Source organism: Puma concolor, chromosome E4 (assembly GCF_028749965.1).
Source record: "Puma concolor isolate L17-30 chromosome E4, mPumCon1.1.hap2, whole genome shotgun sequence".
Classification (NCBI taxonomy): Eukaryota; Metazoa; Chordata; class Mammalia; order Carnivora; family Felidae; genus Puma; species Puma concolor.
Window position 1 is genome coordinate 25,076,131 of NC_141683.1, and position 25,576 is coordinate 25,101,706.

General features: G+C 37.8%; 1 protein-coding gene and 1 pseudogene across 4 annotated transcripts in view; one reads left to right on the forward strand and one right to left on the reverse strand.

Annotated features, from left to right (window-relative positions):
• LOC112864795 (complement factor H) overlaps positions 1-25,576 on the forward strand; it is a 102,911-nt gene that overhangs the window by 60,475 nt on the left and 16,860 nt on the right. For all 4 annotated transcript variants that reach the window (XM_086694821.1, XM_086694823.1, XM_086694822.1 and 1 more), the window contains 6 exons: positions 9,279-9,461; positions 11,284-11,457; positions 16,546-16,722; positions 18,199-18,381; positions 18,489-18,671; positions 20,948-21,121. In XM_086694821.1, the coding sequence (XP_086550947.1) occupies positions 9,279-9,461; positions 11,284-11,457; positions 16,546-16,722; positions 18,199-18,381; positions 18,489-18,671; positions 20,948-21,121 (1,074 nt within the window). The remainder of the gene's footprint in view (positions 1-9,278; positions 9,462-11,283; positions 11,458-16,545; positions 16,723-18,198; positions 18,382-18,488; positions 18,672-20,947; positions 21,122-25,576) is intronic.
• Positions 14,906-16,465, reverse strand: LOC112864760 (protein FAM220A-like; annotated as a pseudogene).

A 25,576-nucleotide genomic window follows, 5' to 3' on the forward strand; every position in this document is an offset into this window, starting at 1 on the left:
GTTGAGCGTCCGACTTCAGCTCAGGTCACGATCTCACGGTCCGTGAGTTCGAGCCCCGCGTCGGGCTCTGTGCTGATGGCTCGGAGCCTGGAGCCTGCTTCCGATTCTGTGTCTCCCTCTCTCTCTGCCCCTCCCCCGTTCATGCTCTGTCTCTCTCTGTCTCAAAAATAAATAAACATTAAAAAAAAAAAAACCTGATATTAAAATAAATAAATAAATAAATGAATACATACATAAATAAATAAGAAAGAATAAAATATCTCTGCAAAGAAAAGTCTGGGAACAGAAGTTTTCATTGGTAATTTAAAGAAGAATTAATACCAGTTCTTCTCAAACCATTCCAAAAACTTGAAAGGAGGGAGGAGGCACTTCCAAAACTACTTTACAAGGTCAGCATTACTTTAATACCAAAGAACACTACAAAAAAAATTATAGGCCAGCATCACTGATAATCATAAATATTGAAATACTCAACAAAATGTTAGCAAAGTGAATTCAACAACACATTAAAAGATTCATACACCATGATGAAGCCGGCTATATCTATGGGACTTAAGGATGGTTCATCAGACACAAATCAGTAATGTGATATAGCTCATTAACAATAAGAAGGATAAAAATCATATAATCAGATAGACACCAACAAAAAAAGCATTTGACATAATTCAACATCCATTTATGATGAAAACTCTCAACAATTAGGTATTGAAGAAATGTACATCAAACATAATAAAGACTATAAATAAGGAGCCCATAACTAACATCATATTTGATAATGAAAAGCTGAAAGCTTTTCCTGAAGGATCAGGAAAAAGACAGAGATACACACTTTCACCACCTCAGTGAAATAAAAAATAAAGAAGTAAAATATCTGTTTGTAGATGACATGTTATAGAGAGAAAACCCTAAAGACTCCACCAAAAAAAAAAAAAATGTAGAATTAATACATGAATTCAGTAAAGTTGCAGGATACATAGTCAATATACAAAAACCTGTTGTATTTTTGTACACTAATAATGAATTATCACAAAGAAAAATTTTAAAAATAATCCCATCTACAATAGCATGAAAAACAATAAAATACCTAGGAATAAATCCATCCAAGGAAGTAAAATATTTGTATGGTGAAAACTGTAAGACAATTGTGAAATAAACTGAAGAAGACATAAATAAATCACAAGATAGTCTGTGTTCATGGATTAGAAGAATTAATGTTGTTAAAATGTGCATACTACCCAAAGCAATCCATTGATACAATTCCTATCAAGATCCCACTGACATTTCCCATTGAAATAATATAAACAATCCTAAAATTTATGTGGAACCAAAAAGACTCCCAAATAACCAAAGCAATCTTGAGAAGGAAGAACAAAGCTGAACGCATCATGCTCCGTGATTTCAAACTATATTATAAAGTGATAAAAATGAAAACAATATCCTATTGGCAGATCAATGGAACAGAGTCAGGAGCCAGAAATAAACTCACACATACATAGTTAATTAAAATTTGACAAGGGAGCCAAGAAAACACAATGAGGAAAGTAATGTCTTCAGTAAATGGTATTGGAAAAGCTGGATATCCATAGGCCAAAAAATGAAACCACTATGTTAAACCACTGATGAAAATTAACTCTTAGACAAATTAAAGACTTAAATAAATTATTTCAAATTCATGCAAAAGCTTCTATTCAGCAAATCAACAAAATGAAAAGGCAACATACAGAATGAGAGATAATATTTGCAAGCCATAGATCTGATAAGGGAGATATACATAGATACACACACACACACACACACTTTGTATGTATTTTACATAGATTATACGTATATATTCTACAACTTATACAACTTAATAGCAAAATATCCAATCCAATTAAAAATGGACAAAGATCTCAGTAGACATTATTCTGAAGAATACATACAATTGGCCAATTGGTACTCAAAATCACTAATCATCAGGCATATGAAAATGAAAACCACAATGAAATATTGCCTTATACCTGGTAAAATGTCTTTTATCAAAAAGACAAGACATAACAAGTGTTGGTGAGAATGTGGAGTAAAGGGAACACTTGTATACTTTGGGTGATAATGTAATTTGTTATAGGCATATAGAAAACAGTACATGAAAAAAGTTAAAAGAACTACCGTATGATCCAGCCATTCCATTTCTGGGTATTTATCTGAAAGAAATGAAATCAGCATCTTGAAGAAATATCTGCATCCTCAATTTCATTATAGCTTTATCATAATAGCCAACATACAGAAAAACCTAAGTGTCCACTGATGGATGAATGACATGATATGTACAATGGAATATTATTCAACCATGAGAAAAAAGAAAGTCTTGCTATTCACAACAATATGGTTGACCCTAGAGAACAATATATTAAGTATAATAAGCCAGAGGTTGAAAATACTTCTTGATAAAACTAATGTATGAAATCAAAAAAGAAAACATCAAATTCATAGAGGCAGAGAGTAGAATGGTAGTTACCAGTGGTGGGTGCAGATGGGGGAAATGAGGAGATGCTGTTGCAAGGGTGTAAGCCTTCATAAGATAAAAAAAATTCTTGGGGCGCCTGGGTGGCACAGTCGGTTAAGCGTCCGACTTCAGCCAGGTCACGATCTCGCGGTCCGTGAGTTCGAGCCCCGCGTCAGGCTCTGGGCTGATGGCTCGGAGCCTGGAGCCTGTTTCCAATTCTGTGTCTCCCTCTCTCTCTGCCCCTCCCCTGTTCATGCTCTGTCTCTCTCTGTCCCAAAAATAAATAAATAAAAAAAAAACGTTGAAAGAAAAAAAAAATCCTGGAGATTTAGTGTACAGCATGGTGACTACAGTTAGTAATAATGTATTGTGTAGTTGAAATTTGCTGAGAATAGATCTTAAGCATTCCAACTTAATAAAAAAAATTAATTATGTGAGGTGATTAATGTGTTAATTAACCTGATTTTGACAATTATTTCCAAATGTATCTGTGGACCAAGTCATCTCATTTTATACTTTATATATATACAATTTTGTCAACTATACTCCCAATAAAGTAAGGAGGGAAACATATAATAGACAAACAAAAGATAAGGAGCTAAGGATCAAACTAAACAACTATAAACCTTAATCAAATAACAAAGGAAGTCATTAAAAGAGAAAGATATTTAAAAAACAACTACAAAATAGAAGACAGCCACATGTCAATAGTAAGTGTTCACCTATCAATAATTTCTTTAAATATAAATTGTTTAAATTTACCTATTAAAAGAAATAAAATACCTGAATGACTTAAAATAATGAAGAACTCGCTTTCAATTTAAAGACACAATAGGCTTTATTTTTTGTATGTTGTAAGAAAGTGGTCCAGTTTCATTCTTCTTCATGTCGCTGTCCAGTTCTCCCAGCACCATTTGCTAAAGAGACTGTCTTCTTTCTATCGGATACTTTTTCCTGCTCTGTCAAAGGTTAGTTGGCCATACATTTGTGGGTCCATTGCTGGGTTCTGTATTCTATTCCATTGACCTAAACGTCTCTTTTTGTGCCAATACCATACAGTCTTGATGATTACGACTTTGTAGTAGATGCTACAGTCCAGGATTTTGATGCCTCCTGCTTTGTTTTCTTTTTCAACATTACTTTGGCTAATCGGAGTCTTTTGTGGATCCATACAAATTTTAGGATTGTTTGTTCTTGCTCTGAGAAGAATGCTGGTGCAATTTTGATTGTAATTGCATTGAATGTGCAGATTGCTTTGGGTAGTATTCATGTTTTAACAATACTTGTTCTTCCAGTCCATGAGCATGGAATATTTTTCCATTTCTTTGTGTCTTCTCCACATTTCTTTCTTTCATGAGTTTTCTACAGTTTTCTTTCATGAGTTTTCTATAGTTTTCAGCATACAGATCTTTTACATCTTTGGTTAGGTTTTTTCCTAGGTTATTTTATAGTTCTCAGTACAGTTGTAAATGGGATCGATTTCTTGATTTCTCTTTCTGTTGCTTCATTATTGGTATATAGAAATGCAACTGATTTCTGTACATTGATATGTATCCTGTGAGTTTGCTGAATTCCCGTGTCAGTAATAGCAGCTTTTTGGTGGAGTCTTTCAGGTTTTCCATGTAGAGTATCATGTCATCTGCAAAAAGTGAAAGTTTGACTTCTTCTTTGTCAATTTGAATGCCTTTTATTTCATTTTGTTGTCTGATTGCTAAGACTAGGACTTCCAACACTATGTTAAACAATAGCGGTGAGAGTGGACAACCCTGATGTGTTCCTGATTACACAAAAATAAACTCAAGTGGATGAAAGGCCTAAATGTGAGACAGGAGACCATCAAAACGCTAGAGGAGAAAACAGGCAACAACCTCTTTGACCCCAGCCACAGCAACTTCTTACTTGACACGTCTCCGAAGGCAAGGTAAATAAAAGCAAAAATGAACTAGTAGGACTTCATCAAGATAAAAAGCTTCTGCATTGCAAAGGAAATAATCAACAAAACTAAAAGGCACCTGACAGAATGGGAGAAGATATTTGCAAATGACATATTGGATAAAGGGTTAGTATCCAAAATCTATAAAGAACTTATAAACTCAACACCTGAAAAATAAATAATCCAGTGGAGAAATGGGCAGAAGACATGAATAGACACTTTTCCAAAGGAGACATCCAGATGGCCAACAGACACATGAAAAGATGTTCAACATCACTCATCATCAGGGAAATACAAATCAAAAAAAACCACATGGGGTTACCACCTCACACAGGTCAGAGTGGCTAAAATTAACAACTCAAGAAACAACAGATGTTGGCAAGGATGTGGAAAAAATGGAAACCCTCTTGCACTGTTAGTGGGAATGCAAGCTGGTACAGCCACTCTGCAAAACAGTGTGGAGGTTCCTCAAAAAATTAGTAATAGAACTTCCCTATAACCCAATGATAGCACTACTAGTAATGTATCCAAAGGATACAGGAGTGCTGCAAAAGGGCATGTATACCCTAGTGTTTATAGCAGTGCTTTCAACGATAGCCAAATCATGGAAAGAGCCTAAATGTCCATCAGCTGGACATTTAGATAATGATGATGAATAGATAAGAATAGTGGTTTATACATACAATGAAATACTACTTAGCAATGAGAAAAAATAAAATCATGCCATTTGCAACAATGTGGATAGAACTGGAGGGTATTATGCTAAGTGAAATAATTCGGTCAGAGGAAGATAGATACCATATGTTTTCACTCATATATGGAACTTGAGAAACTTAACAGGAGACCGTGGGGGAAGGGAAGGAGAAAAAGTAGTTTTGAACAGAGAGGGAGGCAAACCCATAAGAGACTCTTAAATACAGAGAACAAACTGAGAGTTGATGGTGGGGAGGTGGCAAGGGAGGGAGAAAAATGGGTGATGGGCATTGAGGAGAGCACTTGTTGGGTGGAGCCCTGGGTGTTGTATGTAAGCAATGAATCACGGGAATCTACCCCCTAAACCAAGAGAACACTGTATACACTATGTTAGCTAACTTGACAATAAATTATATTTAATAAATAGATAGATAAAGACACAGTAAGCTAAAGTGAAGGAATGGAAAAAGATTTTCATAAAAATGGCAACCAAAGAATGATAGAGTGGCTATATTTCTATCAGAAAAAAAAAATTGACTTTCTGTCAAAACTGTCTCTAGTGACAAAGAAGATCATTATATAATAATAAAGAATCCATTCAGCAGAAAGATGGTATCAATTTTCAACATATGTGGAACCAACATTGGAATTCCTAAATATATAAAGCAAATATTGACAGATCTGAAGAGGAGAAATTAACAGCAATACAATAATCTTAGGAGACTTCAGTACCTCACTTTGAATAATAAATAGAATACACAGAAATTCAAGAAAGAATCTATAGATTTGAACAACAATATAAACATTTTATGGACCTAATAGATATACATGGAATTTTACACCCAACAGTGGAAGAGTACATTCTACTGCACATGAAAGATTCTATGCAGTATCATTTTCAGTCACAATGGGGTAAATTTAGAAAACAGTAACTGGGGAAAGAATGGGAAAATTCACAAATACGTACAAAGAAAACGCACACTCAAGTAACAATCGGGTCAAAGAGGAAAGTGCGAGAGAATTTTTAAAAATATCTTGAGACAAATGAAAACAGAAACAATGTAAGAAAATTCAGAGATGCTCCAAAAGCAATGCAAAGAGGGAAGTTTTTAGTGATAAATGCTTACATTAAAATAGAAGATTAAGGTGCCGGGTGGCTCAGTCAAGTTAAGTATCCACCTCTTGATTTCAGCTCAAGTGATGATCTCACGGTTCAGTTCATGAGATTGGACCTCACAGTAGGGCTCTGTGCTGCCAGTACAGAGTCTGCTTGGGATTCTCTCTCCCTCTCTGGCTGCCCCTCCCCCACTTGCGCGCACGTGTGTGTGTGTGTGTGTGTGTGTGTGTGTGTGTGTGTGCGCGCGCGCGCGCGTGCATACACGCGGGCAAGCTCTCTCTCAAAATAAATAAACATAAAAAAATTTAGCTTAAAGTAGCAGATTGTATATTGACAACCTAACTTTATACTTCAAGGAACTAGCAAAAGAACAAACTAAGCCCAAATTTAGAAGGGAGGAAATAATAAAGATTAGAGCGGAAATAGACAATAAGAAAACACCCTATTCCACGATCTTACTAACACTATTCTGTTTTTTCAAATTATGTGTATGTTGGGTTTTGTTTGCTTTCATTTTGTGATCGTTGATATTCATTCCTTATTCTTTTCTATTGTATGTATATAATAGTAATCTTCCCTCTCAGACTACTTTAGTATCATCTCACAAAATTTTATTTAAAATGTTTTTCTTATTCCATTTAAAAAATGTAATGTCGGGGCGCCTGGGTGGCGCAGTCGGTTAAGCGTCCGACTTCAGCCAGGTCACGATCTCACGGTCCGTGAGTTCGAGCCCCGCGTTGGGCTCTGGGCTGATGGCTCGGAGCCTGGAGCCTGTTTCCGATTCTGTGTCTCCCTCTCTCTCTGCCCCTCCCCCGTTCATGCTCTGTCTCTCTCTGTCCCAAAAATAAATAAACGTTGAAAAAAATTTTTTTTTAAAATGTAATGTCTTTTTTTAAAAAAAGATTATAGGCAAACACCCAACGCTGTGCTTCTGTGGATCCATCCCTCCAGCGGCGGGTCTGACTCCCTCCAGGTACCGCAGGGCCCCTCCCGAAGCGGATCACCAAAGGATAAGCGAACTGAGCCTGCCCCTCCTGCCCCTGTACACTTTGCTGATCCACCCCAGCTAATATGCCAGATCCCCAGCACCACAAGCCTGGCAGTGTGCAAGTAGCCCAGACGGGCCACGCCACCCCACAGTGAATCCCGCCCCTAGGAGACGGGAAGAGAAGGTACACACCAGTCTGACTGTGGCCCCAGTGAAGGAAACAACCAACAAAACTAAAAGGCAACCGACGGAATGGGAAAAGATATTTGCAAATGACATATCAGACGAAGGGCTAGTATCCAAAATCTATAAAGAGCTCACCAAACTCCACACCCGAAAAACAAATAACCCAGTGAAGAAATGGGCAGAAAACATGAATAGACACTTCTCTCAAGAAGACATCTGGATGGCCAACAGGCACATGAAAAGATGCTCAACGTCGCTCCTCATCAGGGAAATACAAATCAAAACCACACTCAGATACCACCTCACGCCAGTCAGAGTGACCAAAATGAACAAATCAGGAGACTATAGATGCTGGAGAGGATGTGGAGAAACAGAAACCCTCTTGCACTATTGGTGGGAATGCAAATTGGTGCAGCCACTCTGGAAAACAGTGTGGAGGTTCCTCAAAAAATTAAAAATAGACCTACCCTATGACTCAGAAGCAGCACTGCTAGGAATTTACCCAAGGGATACAGGAGTACTGATGCATAGGGGCACTTGTACCCCAATGTGTATAGCAGCACTCTCAACAATAGCCAAATTATGGAAAGAGCCTAAATGTCCATCAACTGATGAATGCATAAAGAAATTGTGGTTTATATACACAGTGGAGTACTACGTGGCCATGAGAAAGAATGAAATATGGCCCTTTGTAGCAACGTGGATGGAACTGGAGAGTGTGATGCTAAGTGAAATAAGCCATACAGAGAAAGACAGATACCATATGTGTTCACTCTTATGTGGATCCTGAGGAACTTAACAGAAACCCGTGGGGGAGGGGAAGGAAAAACAAAAAAAAAAAGAGGTTAGAGTGGGAGAGAGCCAAAGCATATGAGACTCTTAAAAACTGAGAACAAACTGAGGGTTGATGGGGGGTGGGAGGGAGGGGAGGGTGGGTGATGGGTATTGAAGAGGGCACCTTTTGGGATGAGCACTGGGTGTTGTATCGAAACCAATTTGACAATAAATTTCATATATTGAAAATAAATAATAAATAAATAAATGTTAAAAAAACAGTAAAAAAAGTAAAAAAAATAAATAAATAAAAAATATAAGAAGATTATATACATTAGTCCTTATCCTGAGTATTTAATATTCCAAGTGTCCCATTTCCAGTGTACTACGCACCCCAAGTGAAGGAAAAAAATTACTAATGATGAAAAAATATGTAGCTCATATTTTCTCTTTTGATTTCTTCTTTATCCATGGGTTATTTAATAAATAATGCTGAACTTTGTGAAGCCCTGTATATGACAGAAGTCTTGTTTTATTGTTTCAAGCCAAGTTACATATAATTTGAGGAATCATCATACTGGTCTTAGAACATGAATGAATGTGTTGATCTCTGTCATACTTACTGAACTCCATGTATCCATGTGGTTTTAAGCACCCAAATATGGTGACAAACATTTCAAATTCTCAGAATTGTGGTAGCTATGGCGGCAGATTCTCTGAGATCGTCTCCTGATCTCAGATACCCCAATTAATTAACCAAGTGCTGGGGTTGCTTAAGAGATCCTGCTTAAGTGCCTGGAAAGGACCCATTGCCGGTACACCTCTGACACACTGTAGGATTCCAGATCCATTAGACAAACAGATTCATCATAATTTCCTAGAAGGGATTCTGGGTATTTTAAATCTTGCTTCATTCCAAGCAAAATTTAATGAATTATTTTGATTTAGTATCTTTGTAGCTAATTTTTGCATTCCAAGAATTTGGATGATTCAGATTTTTCTAGGTTTTCATTTATTTATAAATGACTCATTTTTATAGTGTTGTCTTTATAAAAATGTTTATTTATATGATTACCTTTTCCTTATACTTTCTGCCTTTCAGAAACATGTTCAAAATCAGAGATAATAATTGAAAATGGATTTTTTTCTCAATATGAACTTACATATTACTTAAATAAAGAAACACAGTATCAATGTAAACCAGGATATGTAACACCAGATGGTAAAACTTCAGGATCGGTTACATGTCTGAAAAGTGGATGGTCACCTCAACCCACATGTATTAGTGAGTAATTTATTATGTTCATATTTATTATCCTGATGACCATTGAACAAAAGTTTAAGTTAATTCTTTTCTGGGGGGAGGGGCTGACGTGATTCCCATTTGAAAAGATAAATGAAAAAGGATTAATTTTTTGCCGGTTAAGACTAATCACTTATAGAGTGTAATACCAGGACATCTTTCAGTTTACATTTTTTTCCACTTTAAAACATCCTGTGGGGGCACCTGGGTGGCTCAGTCATTTGGGCGTCCGACTTTGGCTCAGGTCATGATCTCACAGCTTGTGAGTTCGAGCCCTGCATCGGGCTGTGTGCTGACAGCCCAGAGCCTGGAGCCTGCTTCAGATTCTGTGTCTCCCCCTCTCTCTGCCCCTCCCCTGCTCATGCTCTGTCTCTCTCTCCTTTGAAAATAAATACAATTTAAAAATTTTTTTCTTTTAAATCCTGTGATTTGGAAACTGGTTAGGGAGCTTATGTGTGTTCTGGAAACTCATTTATTTCTTCTGGCTGACACCAACCTTTGTGCCTATTTTTCCTGTTTTTAGATGATAAGGTTTTGATGTCAGAATCTTTGTTGCTAGACATAATATTATGTTTGTAAGTGAAGATCTGGGTCCATAGTGTAGAATTTTAATTGAACCTGTAGAATTTATGTTTGACAATCCAGGGTAAGTCCACTTCTAAAACAGCTCCCTTAGAAAATCATAAACATCTAATTAGTAGAGACAGAAATGCTTCTAGATAGCACCAAATTCAGCTGTGTTGAAAGATTTCACTGTCCCTAGATGTTTATGAAGATTTTTCTATGAACAGTTTCCTCAGTTTATCTTATACTCCAAAGCTACGCAGTGATATTTTTGAACTGATATTTAGCATGTTCACTTTAAGTGAAGTGGATATTTGAATATCCATTTGTACTGTTTCCATTTCCTTATTTTTTTTTTCAGTTTCCTTGGTTACTATGAGCACTAGCTACAGAAAGAAATGATAAAAGTGGCTCCCATATCAAACTCATTTTACACTAAATTGTAATTAGCTTCCATTATAACACTTATTATGGAAGAGAATCTCTCTCTGTCTCTCTCTCTCTCTGTCCCTTTTCACTGGTACAGTTTTGCTTTTTTTTTTAAAGCTTTAAGGTAGCTGGTTACATAACAGTATAAAATTATTTAAATATCACCATCCTATTAGCAATAATTGAAACTTTTAACATTTTACTTTCTTATAACTAATTATAAAAATTAGAGTTATCGCTCCATTAAATCTTGGTAAGTTTAAAAGAATATACAGCCTTTAGGAAAATATTTGGGAAAGAAAATGAGCATGTGAGTTTTAGAAACTATTATGTTTTAAAGTAGAGTTTTATAGAATGTTTATAAATTAACTTGCATTTTTGAAAACCAATCCTATTCAACTAATCCATTTTTCTCTGGCATACTTGCCACACTGCTAATGAGTTTGGCGTTTTAAGTCACAAAAACATATTCTGTTTTGCTAGAAAAAGTATGATGCATCTGTAGTACCCTATTTTATTATAAGCATGGCATAAACACAAAATTATAATTGACAGAGGAAAGTGTTCTTTGACAAACTTCCTAAATATTTAAGCAATAAGGAAACTGCTATGTAGAAACATGGTTTTTCATTTTGAGTAACTTTCAGGGCAATGACTTATCACTTGTATTCTTAGATTATTTTAATATAATACTGAATTTACTAGCACATACTAATTGATAAAGCTTTTTTTACTTCCTTGGGATGAGACTTAATTACATCGTCCATTAAATAATATTAGAATTGAAATCTTCAATTCTGTTATGCATTAGAATCTTGTGACATGCCAGCATTTGAGAATGCCAAAGCCAAAAGCAATGTCACATGGTTTAAACTCAATGACAAGTTGGACTATGAATGCCACGATGGATACGAAAGCCAAGATGGGCGCGCAGGTTCAATAGTGTGTGGTAAGGATGGTTGGTCTCATAAACCAATATGTTATGGTAAGTACCATTTTTCCAGGTATTTTTTTTTCAGGATTAACAAAATTAACAAAACATGTTTAAGATATCCCAATTTGAACAAATTTGCATTATTTAAAGTCATTTTGGGGGCATCTGGGTCGCTCAGTGGGTTGAACCTCAGACTTTGGCTCAGGTCATGATCTCACAGTTCTCGGGTTTAAGCCCCATGTGGGGCTCTATGCTGACAGTTCAGAGCCTGAAGCCTGCTTCAGATTCTGTGTCTCACTCTCTCTCTCCACCCCTCCCACTCACACTCTGTCTCTCTCTCTCTCAAAAACAAATAAAAATGTTAAAAAAAAAATAGATTTCCATTTTGAACAAACTTGCATTATTTGAAGTCATTTTTAAGGAGTATGATTAAAATCAAGGTGTCTTCTTCTGATTTAATGTAAACTGGGAGAAGAGGGTGTTTGAAAGCCCAAAGACAATAACACAGTGTTTCCTATGGCCCATATACATGGTATGTTTGTAAACAAAGAATAATTGTGTTTGTTATTCTAAATGCAAGTTTTCATATTATTTAAAACTGGGTTCTTTTAGTGTGTGATATAAGAAAACCAAATTATAGTTTCTGACAATTTCCTCAGCTATTTTGCTCCTGAGTTTCTGCTTTCACACCTTCTGCCTTGAGTGTTAATTTCTGTAGGCCCTGAGAGAAGCTCTTTATTTTCTGACTTGGACAAGTTCTGTGGACTATTCTATGAATCTCCTTCATGTTTGCTAATCCACTATTTTCCAGGATTAGGAGTAGGACTTGAATCTGTGGAAAATTTGAGTGGCTATAGAATGTTCCACACCAAGGGAACAGTCTGTGCAAAACTTTGATAACAAAACAATATTTGAGAAATATCAGGGTGAGCAGATTCTACTTAAGATGTGGGAGAATTTTATGAACTAAGCCTGGATAGGAGGCAAAGAAAAGATTACCCAGGTTATTTCCCAGGCATATCAGCATTTAGATTAGTTTTATGACTGATAAAAAGCTACAAAGGAGTCTTAAAGGAAGAAATATAATCATTTAGATTTTTGAAAAGTTTTTTGTTTTTTTCTTTTTTTTTTTCCCACATGCTGTGATTGTGGTGGGCAGGAGAAGATTCGGGAGTTTATGCAGCATGAACAAGTATGGGGATTGGGATAGGATGATGGGTGATGAGATGCAAAGCAGAACACATTCAAAATCTATGTTGTTGGTAGAAAACACAGGTGATGTTACTAAATATTAGATGTAAGAGAGAGTAATAATGAAGGGACTCACTGCCTTTTTTTCATAAGCAAACATGTAAATGGCAGTGCCTTTTTGTAAGGTGGTGCTGACAGAAGAAAGAGCGCTTTGGGAGGAACATCCCAACTTTTGACTTGAGCACATTATGGTTGAGCTGCCCATGGACAATCAAATTTGGATATGTAAACTACAGAGTTGACTATGTGGGTCTAGCCAAGAAATACATATTTGGAATTGTTACTGCATAAATGAGGATATGAAATTGGAAAAGAATACAGAATAAAAAGAGAAGAGAGCTCAAGACTGAGCCATGAAGCATTCCAACGTTTAGGTGTCACGTGGAAGATAATAGATGGCAGAGTAGATAGGAAAAGGAGGACCCAGAGAATTGGGAGAAGAGAACATTTTGGAGTGAATGTTCTCCTAGATGTGGAGAGAAGAAAATGATTGAAGGATGAGGAAGTCTAAGTGAGTCCAGTGGAGTCAGCCTGGCGGGGTTCTAGCAAATTCCAATCCCATCAGCTGGCTAAACATGTATCTTAGGGCAACAACCACACTTACTTGCAGCTTCATTCACTCTTCCTCATCTATAAAATGTTTTAATATTTACAAAGGTTCTAATATTTCAAAGGATTGGTTTTTTTTAAATATAATTATAATATTCAAATTCCAGTTAATTTATAAATGAATTAGCAAGATAGGAGGATTCCAAATAAGAAAAATGCATTTTTAAATAATACTCGGGAATGTCACGAATGCCACAAATGCCACAGACTTGACAAATTTGAAGGGATGGTTTTAGACATTCCTAATTTGAATCAGAATAATCAACAATTTAATAGATAGTAAAAATGATAGGTTTAATAATAATAATTGTATATTATGTAAATATTTAGAACTCCCAGAATATGCCTATGTGGCCTTGAACATAGTTCTTTATTTTGTTTTATTTTTAGTTTAATTTCCTTACTAATATAATTTATAATACAGTGTTTAATTAAGCTATTTTAATAGTTTCTTTTTTATGCACTTAAAATAAGACATTTATTATGCTAAGTAAAAGGTTTTAATTTTTCACTTTCCCAAAACACTGAAACAGCACATGGCATAGTAATTGTAGCACACAAATGGATACAGGCAGTCAATAAGCCCCGAAAACGGTGAAGTCTCTCTTTGGGACTCCTTAAAAACTCCATGCTCTCAAGTGATCTTTATCAAAGTTATCAACAACCAGAGGCATTACCTCAGAAAAAAAATGTTAGTATACGAGATACCTCCACTCCTAGGAATTGGAACCTTCCCGTAAGGGAAACGCTAAATCCATCTCTCCCCAGCTGAGCTGCAGCAGAGAAGTCTCAAGCTTGCTTTTATTTCAGGCGACACTGGCAGGGCTCCCAGTGTGAGAAAGGATTATACTAAAAGTACATTTAATATTTCAGCTTTCACTGTGGGGCCTCCATTTAAATTGGGTTTCAAGTGGAAGGAGAGGGGATGTGAGGAAAGAAATCAAATTGTTCTGCAGACCAAAATTATTCTACAGAATGCAGAAATGGGGACAGCTAACTGTCAACTATGGAGAGGCTGACTTGTACAAGTGGCCACTTCAAGCAGATGGCCTGAGGAGATGGTATCTGGGACAGTAGCCCTTGGCAAGAGTGCTGAAGATCCATAAAGAATTTTGTTAAATCTTCACGTTCTAACCTGATATTGGTACAGGATATATTAATGCTCTCTTTGAAGTGGTAGCCCAATACTGAATGTCTCCTGAGCACCATTTAAAGCATGCTCAAAAATCCCCTCCGTCATCAACCAGCCTCCCAGGAGTTTCACTTCCACTTCCTTTGATCACACCAACTGAGGCAGGAACTTCACTGCTGCCCTGTTAACAGGCATCCAGTCTCAGTGTGAAAGAACTCATTCTAAGACAGCTTTTTAAAATTTTTATTTATTATTATTTTTTTTTAATGTTTATTATTTGAGAAAGAAACAGAGAGCAAGCAGAGGAGGGGGAGAGAGAGAGAGGGAGACACAGTATCTGAAGCGGGCTCCAGGCTCCGAGCTGCCAGCACAGAGCACAACGAGGGTCTCCAACCCGAGATCATGACCTGGGCCGAAGTTGGCCGCCTAACTGACTGAGCTACCCAGGCGCCCCTCTAAGACAGCTTTCAAAATCAATCTCACTCTTTTTGTTGTTCTGCTTGTACCTTAACTATGGCATACAGGATTTGCTCCTTCCAAAGCTGGTAGAGCCAGTAACCCCAGTGTTATCTGCAGATCAGTTGAGGTACTTTGTACCTGTGAAGGTGTTTTCTTGGATTCTGTTTGCTCTGAAAATGCGGGCTTGAATGGCCAAGGAAAACACATTCTGTCTCATCATTCAGGAATGCTTCGGGGCATGCATGGAGCAGTGTAGACAGGAGGAGATGCAGGCCAGACCTTTCCCACTCAGAGCCTCGCCCTTCTAGAAGAGCATTTGGCGCTTCCTCCTCAGAAATCCCCATTTCTGGCCGTTTCTGAAGGCACGGTAGTCCTGACCCCCAAGGTTCTCCTTTGTGGCACCATCCTCTGTGCTGTCGCTGGCCCTGGGCCCTCCTCCCGGGCAGCCCCTCACCAGAGCCACCACCACCACCACAGGAGACCCCAGCACGATGCTCTCCTGTAGGAGCACAGGACAGATCCACAGTCTTGCTTTAGGCCCCTGCGGAAGCTGAACTTCTTAATGATTCTTTCAAACATGGAAGCGCTTTGTTGCCATTGTGAAGCGAGAGGTTGACCTCAGCATTCTTCACTTCCGTTGATAACTCATTTTGTGAATTTCCATCTACTTGAACCGCAGGGCGTATGCATCCAGGAGTTCGGGCACGGGCGCTCCCCCTGTGCTCCTTCAAGGCCACATAGCAGCTTGTCCGAGTCCTCCCCTGCCCTCTTCACCTTCCCGAGGTAGCCGCCCAGAGCCCCTACTCTGCCCCTCATGCTGCGTGTTCTGTGGTGTGGTAGCCTGACGACACGCCTTTGCCAGTCAGCAGAATGGATCTCAGTATGAACCTGCAGACGGACGTTGAGCTTCATGGAAGCCACGATGTGGACGTGGGGAAGTTGACGCGCAGCCGCCAGGCCAGGTCGAAGAAGATGAGCAGCCTGCGGGTCAGCCCCTTGCAAAGACCCCATAGGAGCAGGCGGCGGCGAGCGCGACAGGCGGACACCCAGGCCCGACACAGCCGCCTCCAGCCAGACCGGTGCCCGCCGCCCGGGGCCGCGTCGCCGCGTCGCCCCGCCCCCGGCCTCGGCTCCGGACGCTGGGCTGCGCTCCGTGCGCCGAGGGAGCAAGGGAGGCTGCAGCGAGGCCGGGGGCGGAGTCCACGCGTCACACTCGGGAAGCGCCTCCGCGACTATTGGTTTCTTTAAGACACGTTAGAAATGCCTTGTGTGTGTTCTGATTCCCCAGTTGTATTTACATTAAACAAAACTGCCAATTGTTATTTGACTGCAACTTTAAAATGGTAGCATCAAGGTTTTTTTTTTAATGTGAGGGAATACTTTTATGTTTTGAGAGTAAAAAACAATGTAACATTATATTTATAAATGTCAGTTATAAAATCAGAACCAGTATAAGCAAGTTGACCTTACAAATACATTTTCAGGGTACCTATGTTGCTCTTCAATGCCTTAATAATTCTCAGGGTCCCTTATGAATTTAGAAGGTATACAAAACCTAACGTAAATTTTTCTGTTGCTCCTCTGTATAAGCAGTACCCAGCACCTCATTTTTATACGACACATATAAAATATACTTTGGCAATGATTAATTATATATTCTCACTAAATTATTTTAACTCTTTTTATAGAAAAAGAATGCAAGATTCCTGAAATAGAAAATAACTTAAATACTCAGCCCAAAAAAGAAAAATATAAAGTCGGAGATGTGTTGAAATTCTTCTGCAGACAAAGACTTAAAAGAGTTGGACCAGATTCAGTTCAGTGTTACGACTTTGGGTGGTCCCCTAATCTTCCAACATGTAAAGGTGAATATTTATCTTCCAGTGGCTGAAACAAGAATTAGGATTTGGGATATTAACTTTTTTTGTTTCCACTCTTAATTTTTGTTGGCTTCAAGTCTCTGTGTTTGTAATCTAATGCATTAAACCGGGATATGTGTTGGGTAATAGATATCTCAGATTTTCTTTTTTAAGAAATTAATCTTCAATTGTTTCTTGATATATGTAGTGGCATTATCCATAGATACATATACGATGCCTTACACGTTTGTTACTTTTCTTCTTGCCTACATTTCCATCATTAATATTGAAACTATAGCATGGGCCTTACTTCAGCTTTCGTTAGGTAATCTAAACAGTATTCAAGCAATTTATACTCAATTCAGGGAATTCAATCACATGTATGGCTTAATCAAAGTTAAAATATGTTGATAAAATGCTTACCTAGGGGCACTTGAGTGGCTCAGTCGGTTAAGCGTCAGACTTCCGCTCAGGTCATGATCTCGCTGTTTGTGAGTTCGAGCCCCATGTCTAGCTCTGTGCTAACAGCTTGAACCCTGGAGCCTGGGTCGGATTCTGTCTTCCTCTCTCTCTGTCTCTCCCCTGCTTATGCTCTGTCTCTCAAAAATGAATAAACATTAAAAGATTTAATAAAAAAATGCTTGCCTCAAACACTGGCATTTTTTCAAACAGTTTTGATAACTGCTGTAGAATATGAATATTGAGATAATTTACACAACCATATTGAGGAATTGGTTTGCATACATCTTTAGAATATCTAGATTTTTATTTTTTTTTTATATTAAATTTTTTTTTCAACGTTTATTTATTTTTGGGACAGAGAGAGACAGAGCATGAACGGGGGAGGGGCAGAGAGAGAGGGAGACACAGAATCGGAAACAGGCTCCAGGCTCTGAGCCATCAGCCCAGAGCCCGACGTGGGGCTCGAACTCACGGACCGCGAGATCGTGACCTGGCTGAAGTCGGACACTTAACCGACTGCGCCACCCAGGAGCCCCTAGAATATCTAGATTTTTAAACATGTTTTCTGGGTTTCAATATACTTCCAATATACTAGTTCAGTGTAAGTAATAGCACTGGGTTAGGGTGCCACGGTGGCTCAATTGTTGAGCATTTCACTCTGCACTTCATCTCAGGTCATGATCCCTGGGTCATGGAATCGAGCCCCATGTTGGGCTCCTCGCTGAGCATAGAGTCTCCTGAAGATTCTCTCTCTCTCTCCCTCTCTCTCTCTCTCTCTCTCTCTCTCTGCCCATCTCCCCCACTCGTGCTCTCTGTCTCTCTAAAGTAAAAATTTTGAAATAAGAACTGGGAAATATGTTTCTAGTTTAAGCACTATTTCTTTTTCATTACTTAAGAAGGCTATAATAAAGTATATTATAAATAATACAAATTAATTGAAGAAAAAATCTCTCCATTTTATTCTTTTTAAGTTGTGAAATAGGTAATTTGATCATTATTTACACATTATTTCTCCTGTAGAGCAAACAAAACAGTGTTCTCCACCTCCTCAACTCCTTAATGGGAAAGTTAAAGAAACACAGAAAGAAAACTATGAACACAATGATTTGGTGGAATATGTGTGCAATCCTAGATTTCTGATGAAGGGTTTTAATAAAATTCAGTGTGTTGATGGACAGTGGACAGACTTGCCTATTTGTATTGGTAATGTATAAAATATATTCATATTTAAAATAGACCAACCTTTTATATTTACAGAAACACATAAATTATATTTCATAAGTAAACATATTTTTCTGAACTTTTCACAGAGGTGGAGACTACATGTGGAGATATACCAGAACTTAATTACGGCTACGCTGTTCAGACTTCTAACCCTCCCTATCACCATGGAGATTCAGTGGAGTTCAATTGCAGAGAAGGATTCACAATGATTGGACAGAAATCAATTACATGTATAAGGGGATTATGGACCCAACTTCCTCAGTGCATTGGTGAGAAGACACTTCTCAAATAGACGGTCAATGAAATGTAATATTTTTATTGTAAAAACTGTATCTGCAAACATAGTTTTGAAATTTAGATATATGCTTGAAAATGTCAGGTCTTAAATTATAATGATTGCTTATCGTCTACAAAGGAAAAATATAAACTAGCAAAAGAGTTTGATCACCCTTTCTATCCCTGAAATTAACATGGTTTTTAAGTGTGAAGCTAAATTTTACTTACAGTTATTCATATGATTTAAATCTGAGTATTAATCGCCAGGAAAATAGAAGCATATTTGCATAAATCCCATTTTTGTTTTACGCGGCACTCTTGTTTCCAGGCCCTGGAAAACAGACAAAGTCAAGAAAGTGCCCACTTGCTACGTCCCTATAGGAATCTTGCCTCTCTCAAAGCTTCTAAGGATCTCTCAGTCTGTTTCAAATGCGGCAGCAAGAAGTTAATGTGCCAAAGGGTGGGTGAGCTGCAGACCCTCTGGGTTCGCAGTATAAGTCAGTCAAAGGAGGCAGTCAGGGTGGGGCCAGGAAACAAACCTGATTGTTGGACTTCACTCTGGTTGATGTATGTGCATCATCCTGACCTTTGGATGACCATGTCTTTGACGACTAGCTGGGAAAATAATGGGGGCCCTGTTCCTTTTTCCCTTGGAATGAGTTCTTTCCTATAGTTTTCTTGGGTCCTACATTCAAAGAGAGTCCTGGATGTCCAATCTTACTTATTCACCAGATGTCTAGGCATTAATTGTTCCAAGGAGAAGGTAGGGCTTAGGCTCATGTTCCATGAGAGCAGAGATTGACACCCGTTTTGTTCACGATGTATTCCCAATATACAAAGGACTGGTGAACATACAGCAGACATTAAATAGGAGTTTGTTGAATGAACCCTTAAGTTTTGTTGCTTTTTAATCCTTACATTTTTGCTAGACACATACCCACGAGAAGTATTGCCAGTCCTTCAAGACCAAATTTCATCTTTGTCCTCTTCTATCTCCACAAACGATTTCCCCTCATTTTATATGGGGGAAAACCCAAGGTTGTAACAGGCATGAAAACTCTCAACTTTTCACTCTTATAGTAAAACATCTATTTCGTTTATTACTCTTTTTAGATCTCAGAGTTTGCCTTTCCAAGGTTAATCTTCGACCTATATTCAAGTTTACCATAATCCACTTTTAACTATCATAGACCTTACTCCAATTTTCTCCTCTCAGTGTTTATTTTGTACCTCTAGCTAGTCTAGCTTTTCACTCTTCTCAAAATGTTTATTTTCTCGTAAGAATCAAGGAAATTCTTTCAGAAACCAGTCAATCATAGGACCATGACAACACCCACCACCACTCCTTTTGACTATAGATGAGTTACTATCACCTGAAGAAAACCTTGTTTTGTCTTCCTCAACACTGAAGACAAGCCCTAAAAACAGAATTTATTTTCAGCCTCTAGTGTGTTTTGAATTATTCCCCTTTGTTTTATTTTTTATTGTATTACAAAATCATTACTTCTTTGGGTACTTATTAAAAAATCCAAAGACCTACATCAATTGATATTTTATCAACTTGACAAAGTACTCCGGGCTGCATTGAATTTTTGAAGTATGTAGTTGTATAAAAAGTTGTTATACTCGTATTAGAGTCAACAAAATGGACTCTTACAATATTATTGAATTATAGGTTGACCTGATGTACAAAATAGTTTTTCAAAGATTGGAAGAGTATATACAGTAAACAGGTTGTGACTTGAAGCACCAAATTTCTTAGTCCAAGTATTTGTCTCATTTTAGTGATCATGCAAAAGATCTGCTTAAGTGTTCACATTTTACGTATACATTTTAGATGTGCTTATTAAAGCACTTATGGTAATAAGTGAAAAAATATATTCATTTTTTTGAAACACGATATTTAAACTAGCAGCTTCATATATTCTATTTCCACAGATAAATAAGAGACCAAATTTAACCAGGTGATGACTGTTCAGTGTGTAAATCATCCAAAAAAGTGAGCCTCTTAATGCTTTTCTAATCCCCAAAGTACAGGTTGTATTTATGGCAGACATTTTCTCTGAAATTTCAAAGCCTGGACACAGGACTTATGTTCAGACATAATAAGTAGCCCATCACATGCAATATGATCAGGAATAACTTGGTTGGTGGGACTTATGGGCATAAATTCTAATTTCGATATACTATTGAGTCTAAGCTATTGTTCTGCATTAACTGCTTTGATTCATATAAGTAGTCTTTTCAAGGCAATATTTTCATTTTCTAGCAACAGATGAACTTCAGAAGTGTAAACACAGCTTAAGTATACGTGAGGCGAATCCATTATACAAGACCGAATTTGATCATAATGAGAACATAACTTACAAATGTAGAGGAAAATTAGAACAGAAACACTCAACGTGCATAAATGGAAGATGGAATCCTGAACTAACCTGCACAGGTAAGCTCTTGTTTCTAGTACTTTCAAAATCTTACTCTATTTCTTCCGAACTTGCCAAAGCAGTATTTGGGCATCTTTTATTTTTATTTTTTAATTTTTTTTTATTATTTTTTTTAATGTTTATTTATTTTTGAGACAGAGACAGAGCATGAACGGGGGAGGGTCAGAGAGAGAGGGAGGCACAGAATCTGAAGCAGGCTCCAGGCTCTGAGCTGTTAGCACAGAGCCCTATGTGGGGCTCGAACTCACGGACCGTGAGATCATGACCTGAGCTGAAGTTGGACGCTTAACCGACTGAGCCACCCAGGCGCCCCTTGGGCATCTTTTAAACATGTTTAGCTATTTATTATTACAAATAATATTGAAGCCAGAAGGGAATTTAGAAACTAACCAAAACATCATTTCTAGATATTAAGTGCATCAGTGCTTCAGTCAGCTATAAAACAACCCACCCAGAAACTTGATGGCCTCAAATTAACGCCAGTCGGGTATCTTTAAGAAATAGTGATTTGGTTTTCTTTGAGGCTGAGGAGAGCACAAAGATGGCATCCCCTGGTCCACCTTCCCTGAGGGCATCTTGGTGGCCTCCAGATGTGTGGCAAATCTCAAGTCCACCCCTCAGGCTACCGGTCTAAGACAGATAATTAGGCTTTTTCCCCAGAAAGTCTGGGCTGTGTTTCAGGCTGCTTTGTGGTGCCCTGGAGGTAGTGGCCCACCAAGAGTTATCTCTCGGATTGTTGTAGTGTGTTGCAGGCCCCAGAAATGCAAGCCCCTCAGGCCACTAGAGCCTGGGGATCAAGGAGTGTGCCCTCTGTGGGCTGAGCATGCTGGCCAGCTTTAGCGAGGCAGCAGAATGCAGGGCTGGGGCCCGCTCGCCGGCTTTGATGAAGCCACAGGAGAGCCCTGGGCTGGAGTGCACCCACTGGTGCCATCAAGGTAGAGGGAAAGTGTAGACATGGCACCTGCCTGCACCTCCATCCCGGAAAGAGTCCCAACAGATGCCCCCTCTCGAGCAGATGCTTTAAGGCGAGCAAATGAATCTGCTTCTCAGATGTCTAGGTATTTCTCAAACTGTTCTTTCACATTGGTCGCCTGGGGTAGTGAGTCTGGGTGCGAGCTCTTTAAGAAAAGGGTCTCAGTTCTCGATAGCCCTTCAGATATCCGGGATATGAGCTCTGTTGGTTTTCAAAGCCAGACATTTTGGGGGCTCATCTTCCTGCTACAGATTCCAGGGTTTGGATTGTTAATGTGGGAAACAAACCCCTTACTCCTCAAGGAGAGGCTCTGGGTCAGTGAGATCCCTCCTGAATGTGTGTAGCCCTGCCAGGGGTGGGGTTTGTTCCATATACTGTCTTCCTGACTCTCCTACCCACCTGAATGTGGCCCTTTTACTGTTTGTTGTGAAGGGGCCGTTCAGCTGGTTTTCAGGTCTTTTTCAGAGGCGATTGCTCCATATGTACCATGGATTCAGTGTGTGTGGGAGAGGAGTTTGGGATCTTTTTATGTGTTTGCCCTCACGCTTGGTTTCTGCATGTTAATTGGATCGTCTGAAACTATACTAAGCTGCATTTTTCATTTTAGGTGTTGCTTCCTAGATTTGTGGCAATTTTCTGTAAGCAGTTATATCAGTGCTACCACAAGATTTTATTTTTGCCAGTCTATTTTGATTTTGTTTTTTTTTATCTTATCATACTGGCTAAGACGTCCAGTAAACTGTTGAAAGGAAGTGATGAGAATGCACATCTTTGTCCTATTCCTGACCACAGAGAGAGGGTATTCAACATTTTACCACAATCATAAGGTCACTTTAGGATTTTTGTAGACGCCCTTTATCAGTTTAAGGAAACTACTCCTTCTCGTCTTATTTAGCTGAGTGAGAAATTTTATGATCAACCAATGTTGGGTATTTTTAAATGCTTTTTACGTATCTCTTGATAGGATAATATGGCATTCTTATCTCTGTTAATGTAGTGAATTATATATGTAACTTCTTGAATATTGACCAAATCTCTCATGCCTAGAGTTAACTCTATTATATTTTCATATACTTGATTTGCTGACATAGTTTTAAGAAGTTTTGCATCTGTGATCATGGGAGATATTAATCTATAGATGCTTTTTCTTTTAATGCCTCTCCCAAGTTTTGTTATCAGTATTAGTGTGGCCTCATAAAACAAATTGCAAATATATGTATAAATACATATATATATAGGCAATTACACTTATTATTTCATTATTTTTACCTTAAATGATTGATAGAATTTACGTGCAAAGTCGTGTGACATATAATTTGCTTTTTTGGAAGTTTTCTTGATGAAGAATTCAATTTCTTTAATAAGTAATGAAATATTCCGATTTTCTTACTGTCTTTCATCAATGAAAGGAAGTTGTATTTTACAAGAAATCTCTCGTTTGTCAAATTGATTGGTGTGCAGTTGTTTCTAGTATTCCCTTCATGTGCTATTTTCCTTTTAACTGTATAGTTTCTTGGCAGATATCTCTTCTTTCTTTCTTAACATTGATACTTATTACTTGTATCTTGATTATTCTTCCTGGATTTTTTTTTCTTGAATTTATTAACATTTCCACATAACCAGTTTTAACACTCGATTTTCTCCATTTACTCTCTCTTCTATTTTTTAGCCTTATTAACATTCACTATTTTTTCTGTTTTCTCTTTTCTATTTGTCTTTCTCAATTTTCTCTCTTCTGTGGGCTTAAGTTGTTTTTTCTAATTACTTTGATTTTAATTTTACTTTTCTATTTTTTTTTTTATTTTTTTTTTCAACGTTTATTTATTTTTGGGACAGAGAGAGACAGAGCATGAACGGGGGAGGGGCAGAGAGAGAGGGAGACACAGAATCGGAAACAGGCTCCAGGCTCTGAGCCATCAGCCCAGAGCCCGACGCGGGGCTCGAACTCACGGACCGCGAGATCGTGACCTGGCTGAAGTCGGACGCTTAACCGACTGCGCCACCCAGGCGCCCCACTTTTCTATTTCTTAAGGTAGAAAACTAAAACTTGGATTTAAACCATCCTACTTTTAAGGATTAATTTCATTTTCCCTTCTAAAACTGTTGTAGAAGTCTCAAAATTTTTGTATACATTTCATTTTCATTGAATTCTATGTGAAATGTTTCCTAGTATTCCTTGTGGTTTCTTCTTTGACTCATCAGTTATTGAGAATTTTGTTGCTTAATTTACAAATATTCAGTTTTTTCTTAGATAAATGTATCCTCTTGTAACAACATTTTTGTGGTATATTTGTTTTTCAAAGGACTACAAAATAATACAGAAAAAAATTTAAAATGTAAAAATAAAGTAAAATGCAAAAAATACAAAGAAGCTTTAAAAAAAAAGCATAAACAGAGGATTTGCAGAGTAATGATTCTGCCTTTAGGGAAATTTAGTTGCCAGACCAACCTCTGGCAAAATGTATCAAGAGGAAGTACAAATTAAGATTATTAGGACAAAAATGGTTAAACAGCATATATAGAAGAAAATAAATCCTTGAGAATACATTGAAAAAAATATGCCAAAATAATGAAAACAGAAATAAGAAAAAAACTTTTGATTAAATATAAAATACTCCTGCATCTGTCTGAAGATAGAAATAGAAAATATGACCATATTAGTCAGCATGAATGAATTCTATTCCGTCAACAATTTCTCTGAATTGAATACAAAGTGTCAGATAATTGGAAGGACTCAGGAGACTTCCCCATGTACAGTCACATAAGGTCTTTAATGAAATAAACGCATGGCAGGAGAAAGCAAAACGTAGGTATCACAGAGAGGTCCAAAAGCCTCCAGGGTTAGTCGCCCAGAGTCTTCCCTCAGTGGAACAGGACATCTTTGTCTCCAGATTATGAACTGCCACGATACATGTGAGGTATCTCTGCTTTATGGAAGCTCAAACGCAAGTTTGCAAAGGAATCTTGTATACCTTGCTGGTCATAGAACTAAAGTCAGGCTGTCTAATCCGTTAAACAGGGTGCATTTCATCATCTGTGTATCTCTAAACAGTGTCGGCAACCTAGTCAACAGTATCTCCAGAGAGTTTTGAACTTTAAACAACACACTGTTAATCACTAATGACTATATCTAATTTATGTCTTGGCCAGGACCTGTATCAAATAATTGATCTTTAACTACATGTAATTCTTCCTTTGGCTAATTATTTTCCATTCCACATCTTATAAGGGTTTTAATGCAATCACAATACATGTGATTATAGATAGCTGTAAAAAGATCCTAATATCAGTATTTATTTAGTGCCTGTTACTGAGTGGATGATTCAGTTAGTACATCGTAATGGTTAGAAATAATTAAAAGAAGTTTTACATAAATTATGCACGATTTATCACAGAAGGAATAAAAGGAAGATACTACCATTAAGACCACGTGTGATGTATTAAAGCGCTCTACAAGCTGAAGAGTATCACATGTTTAAGC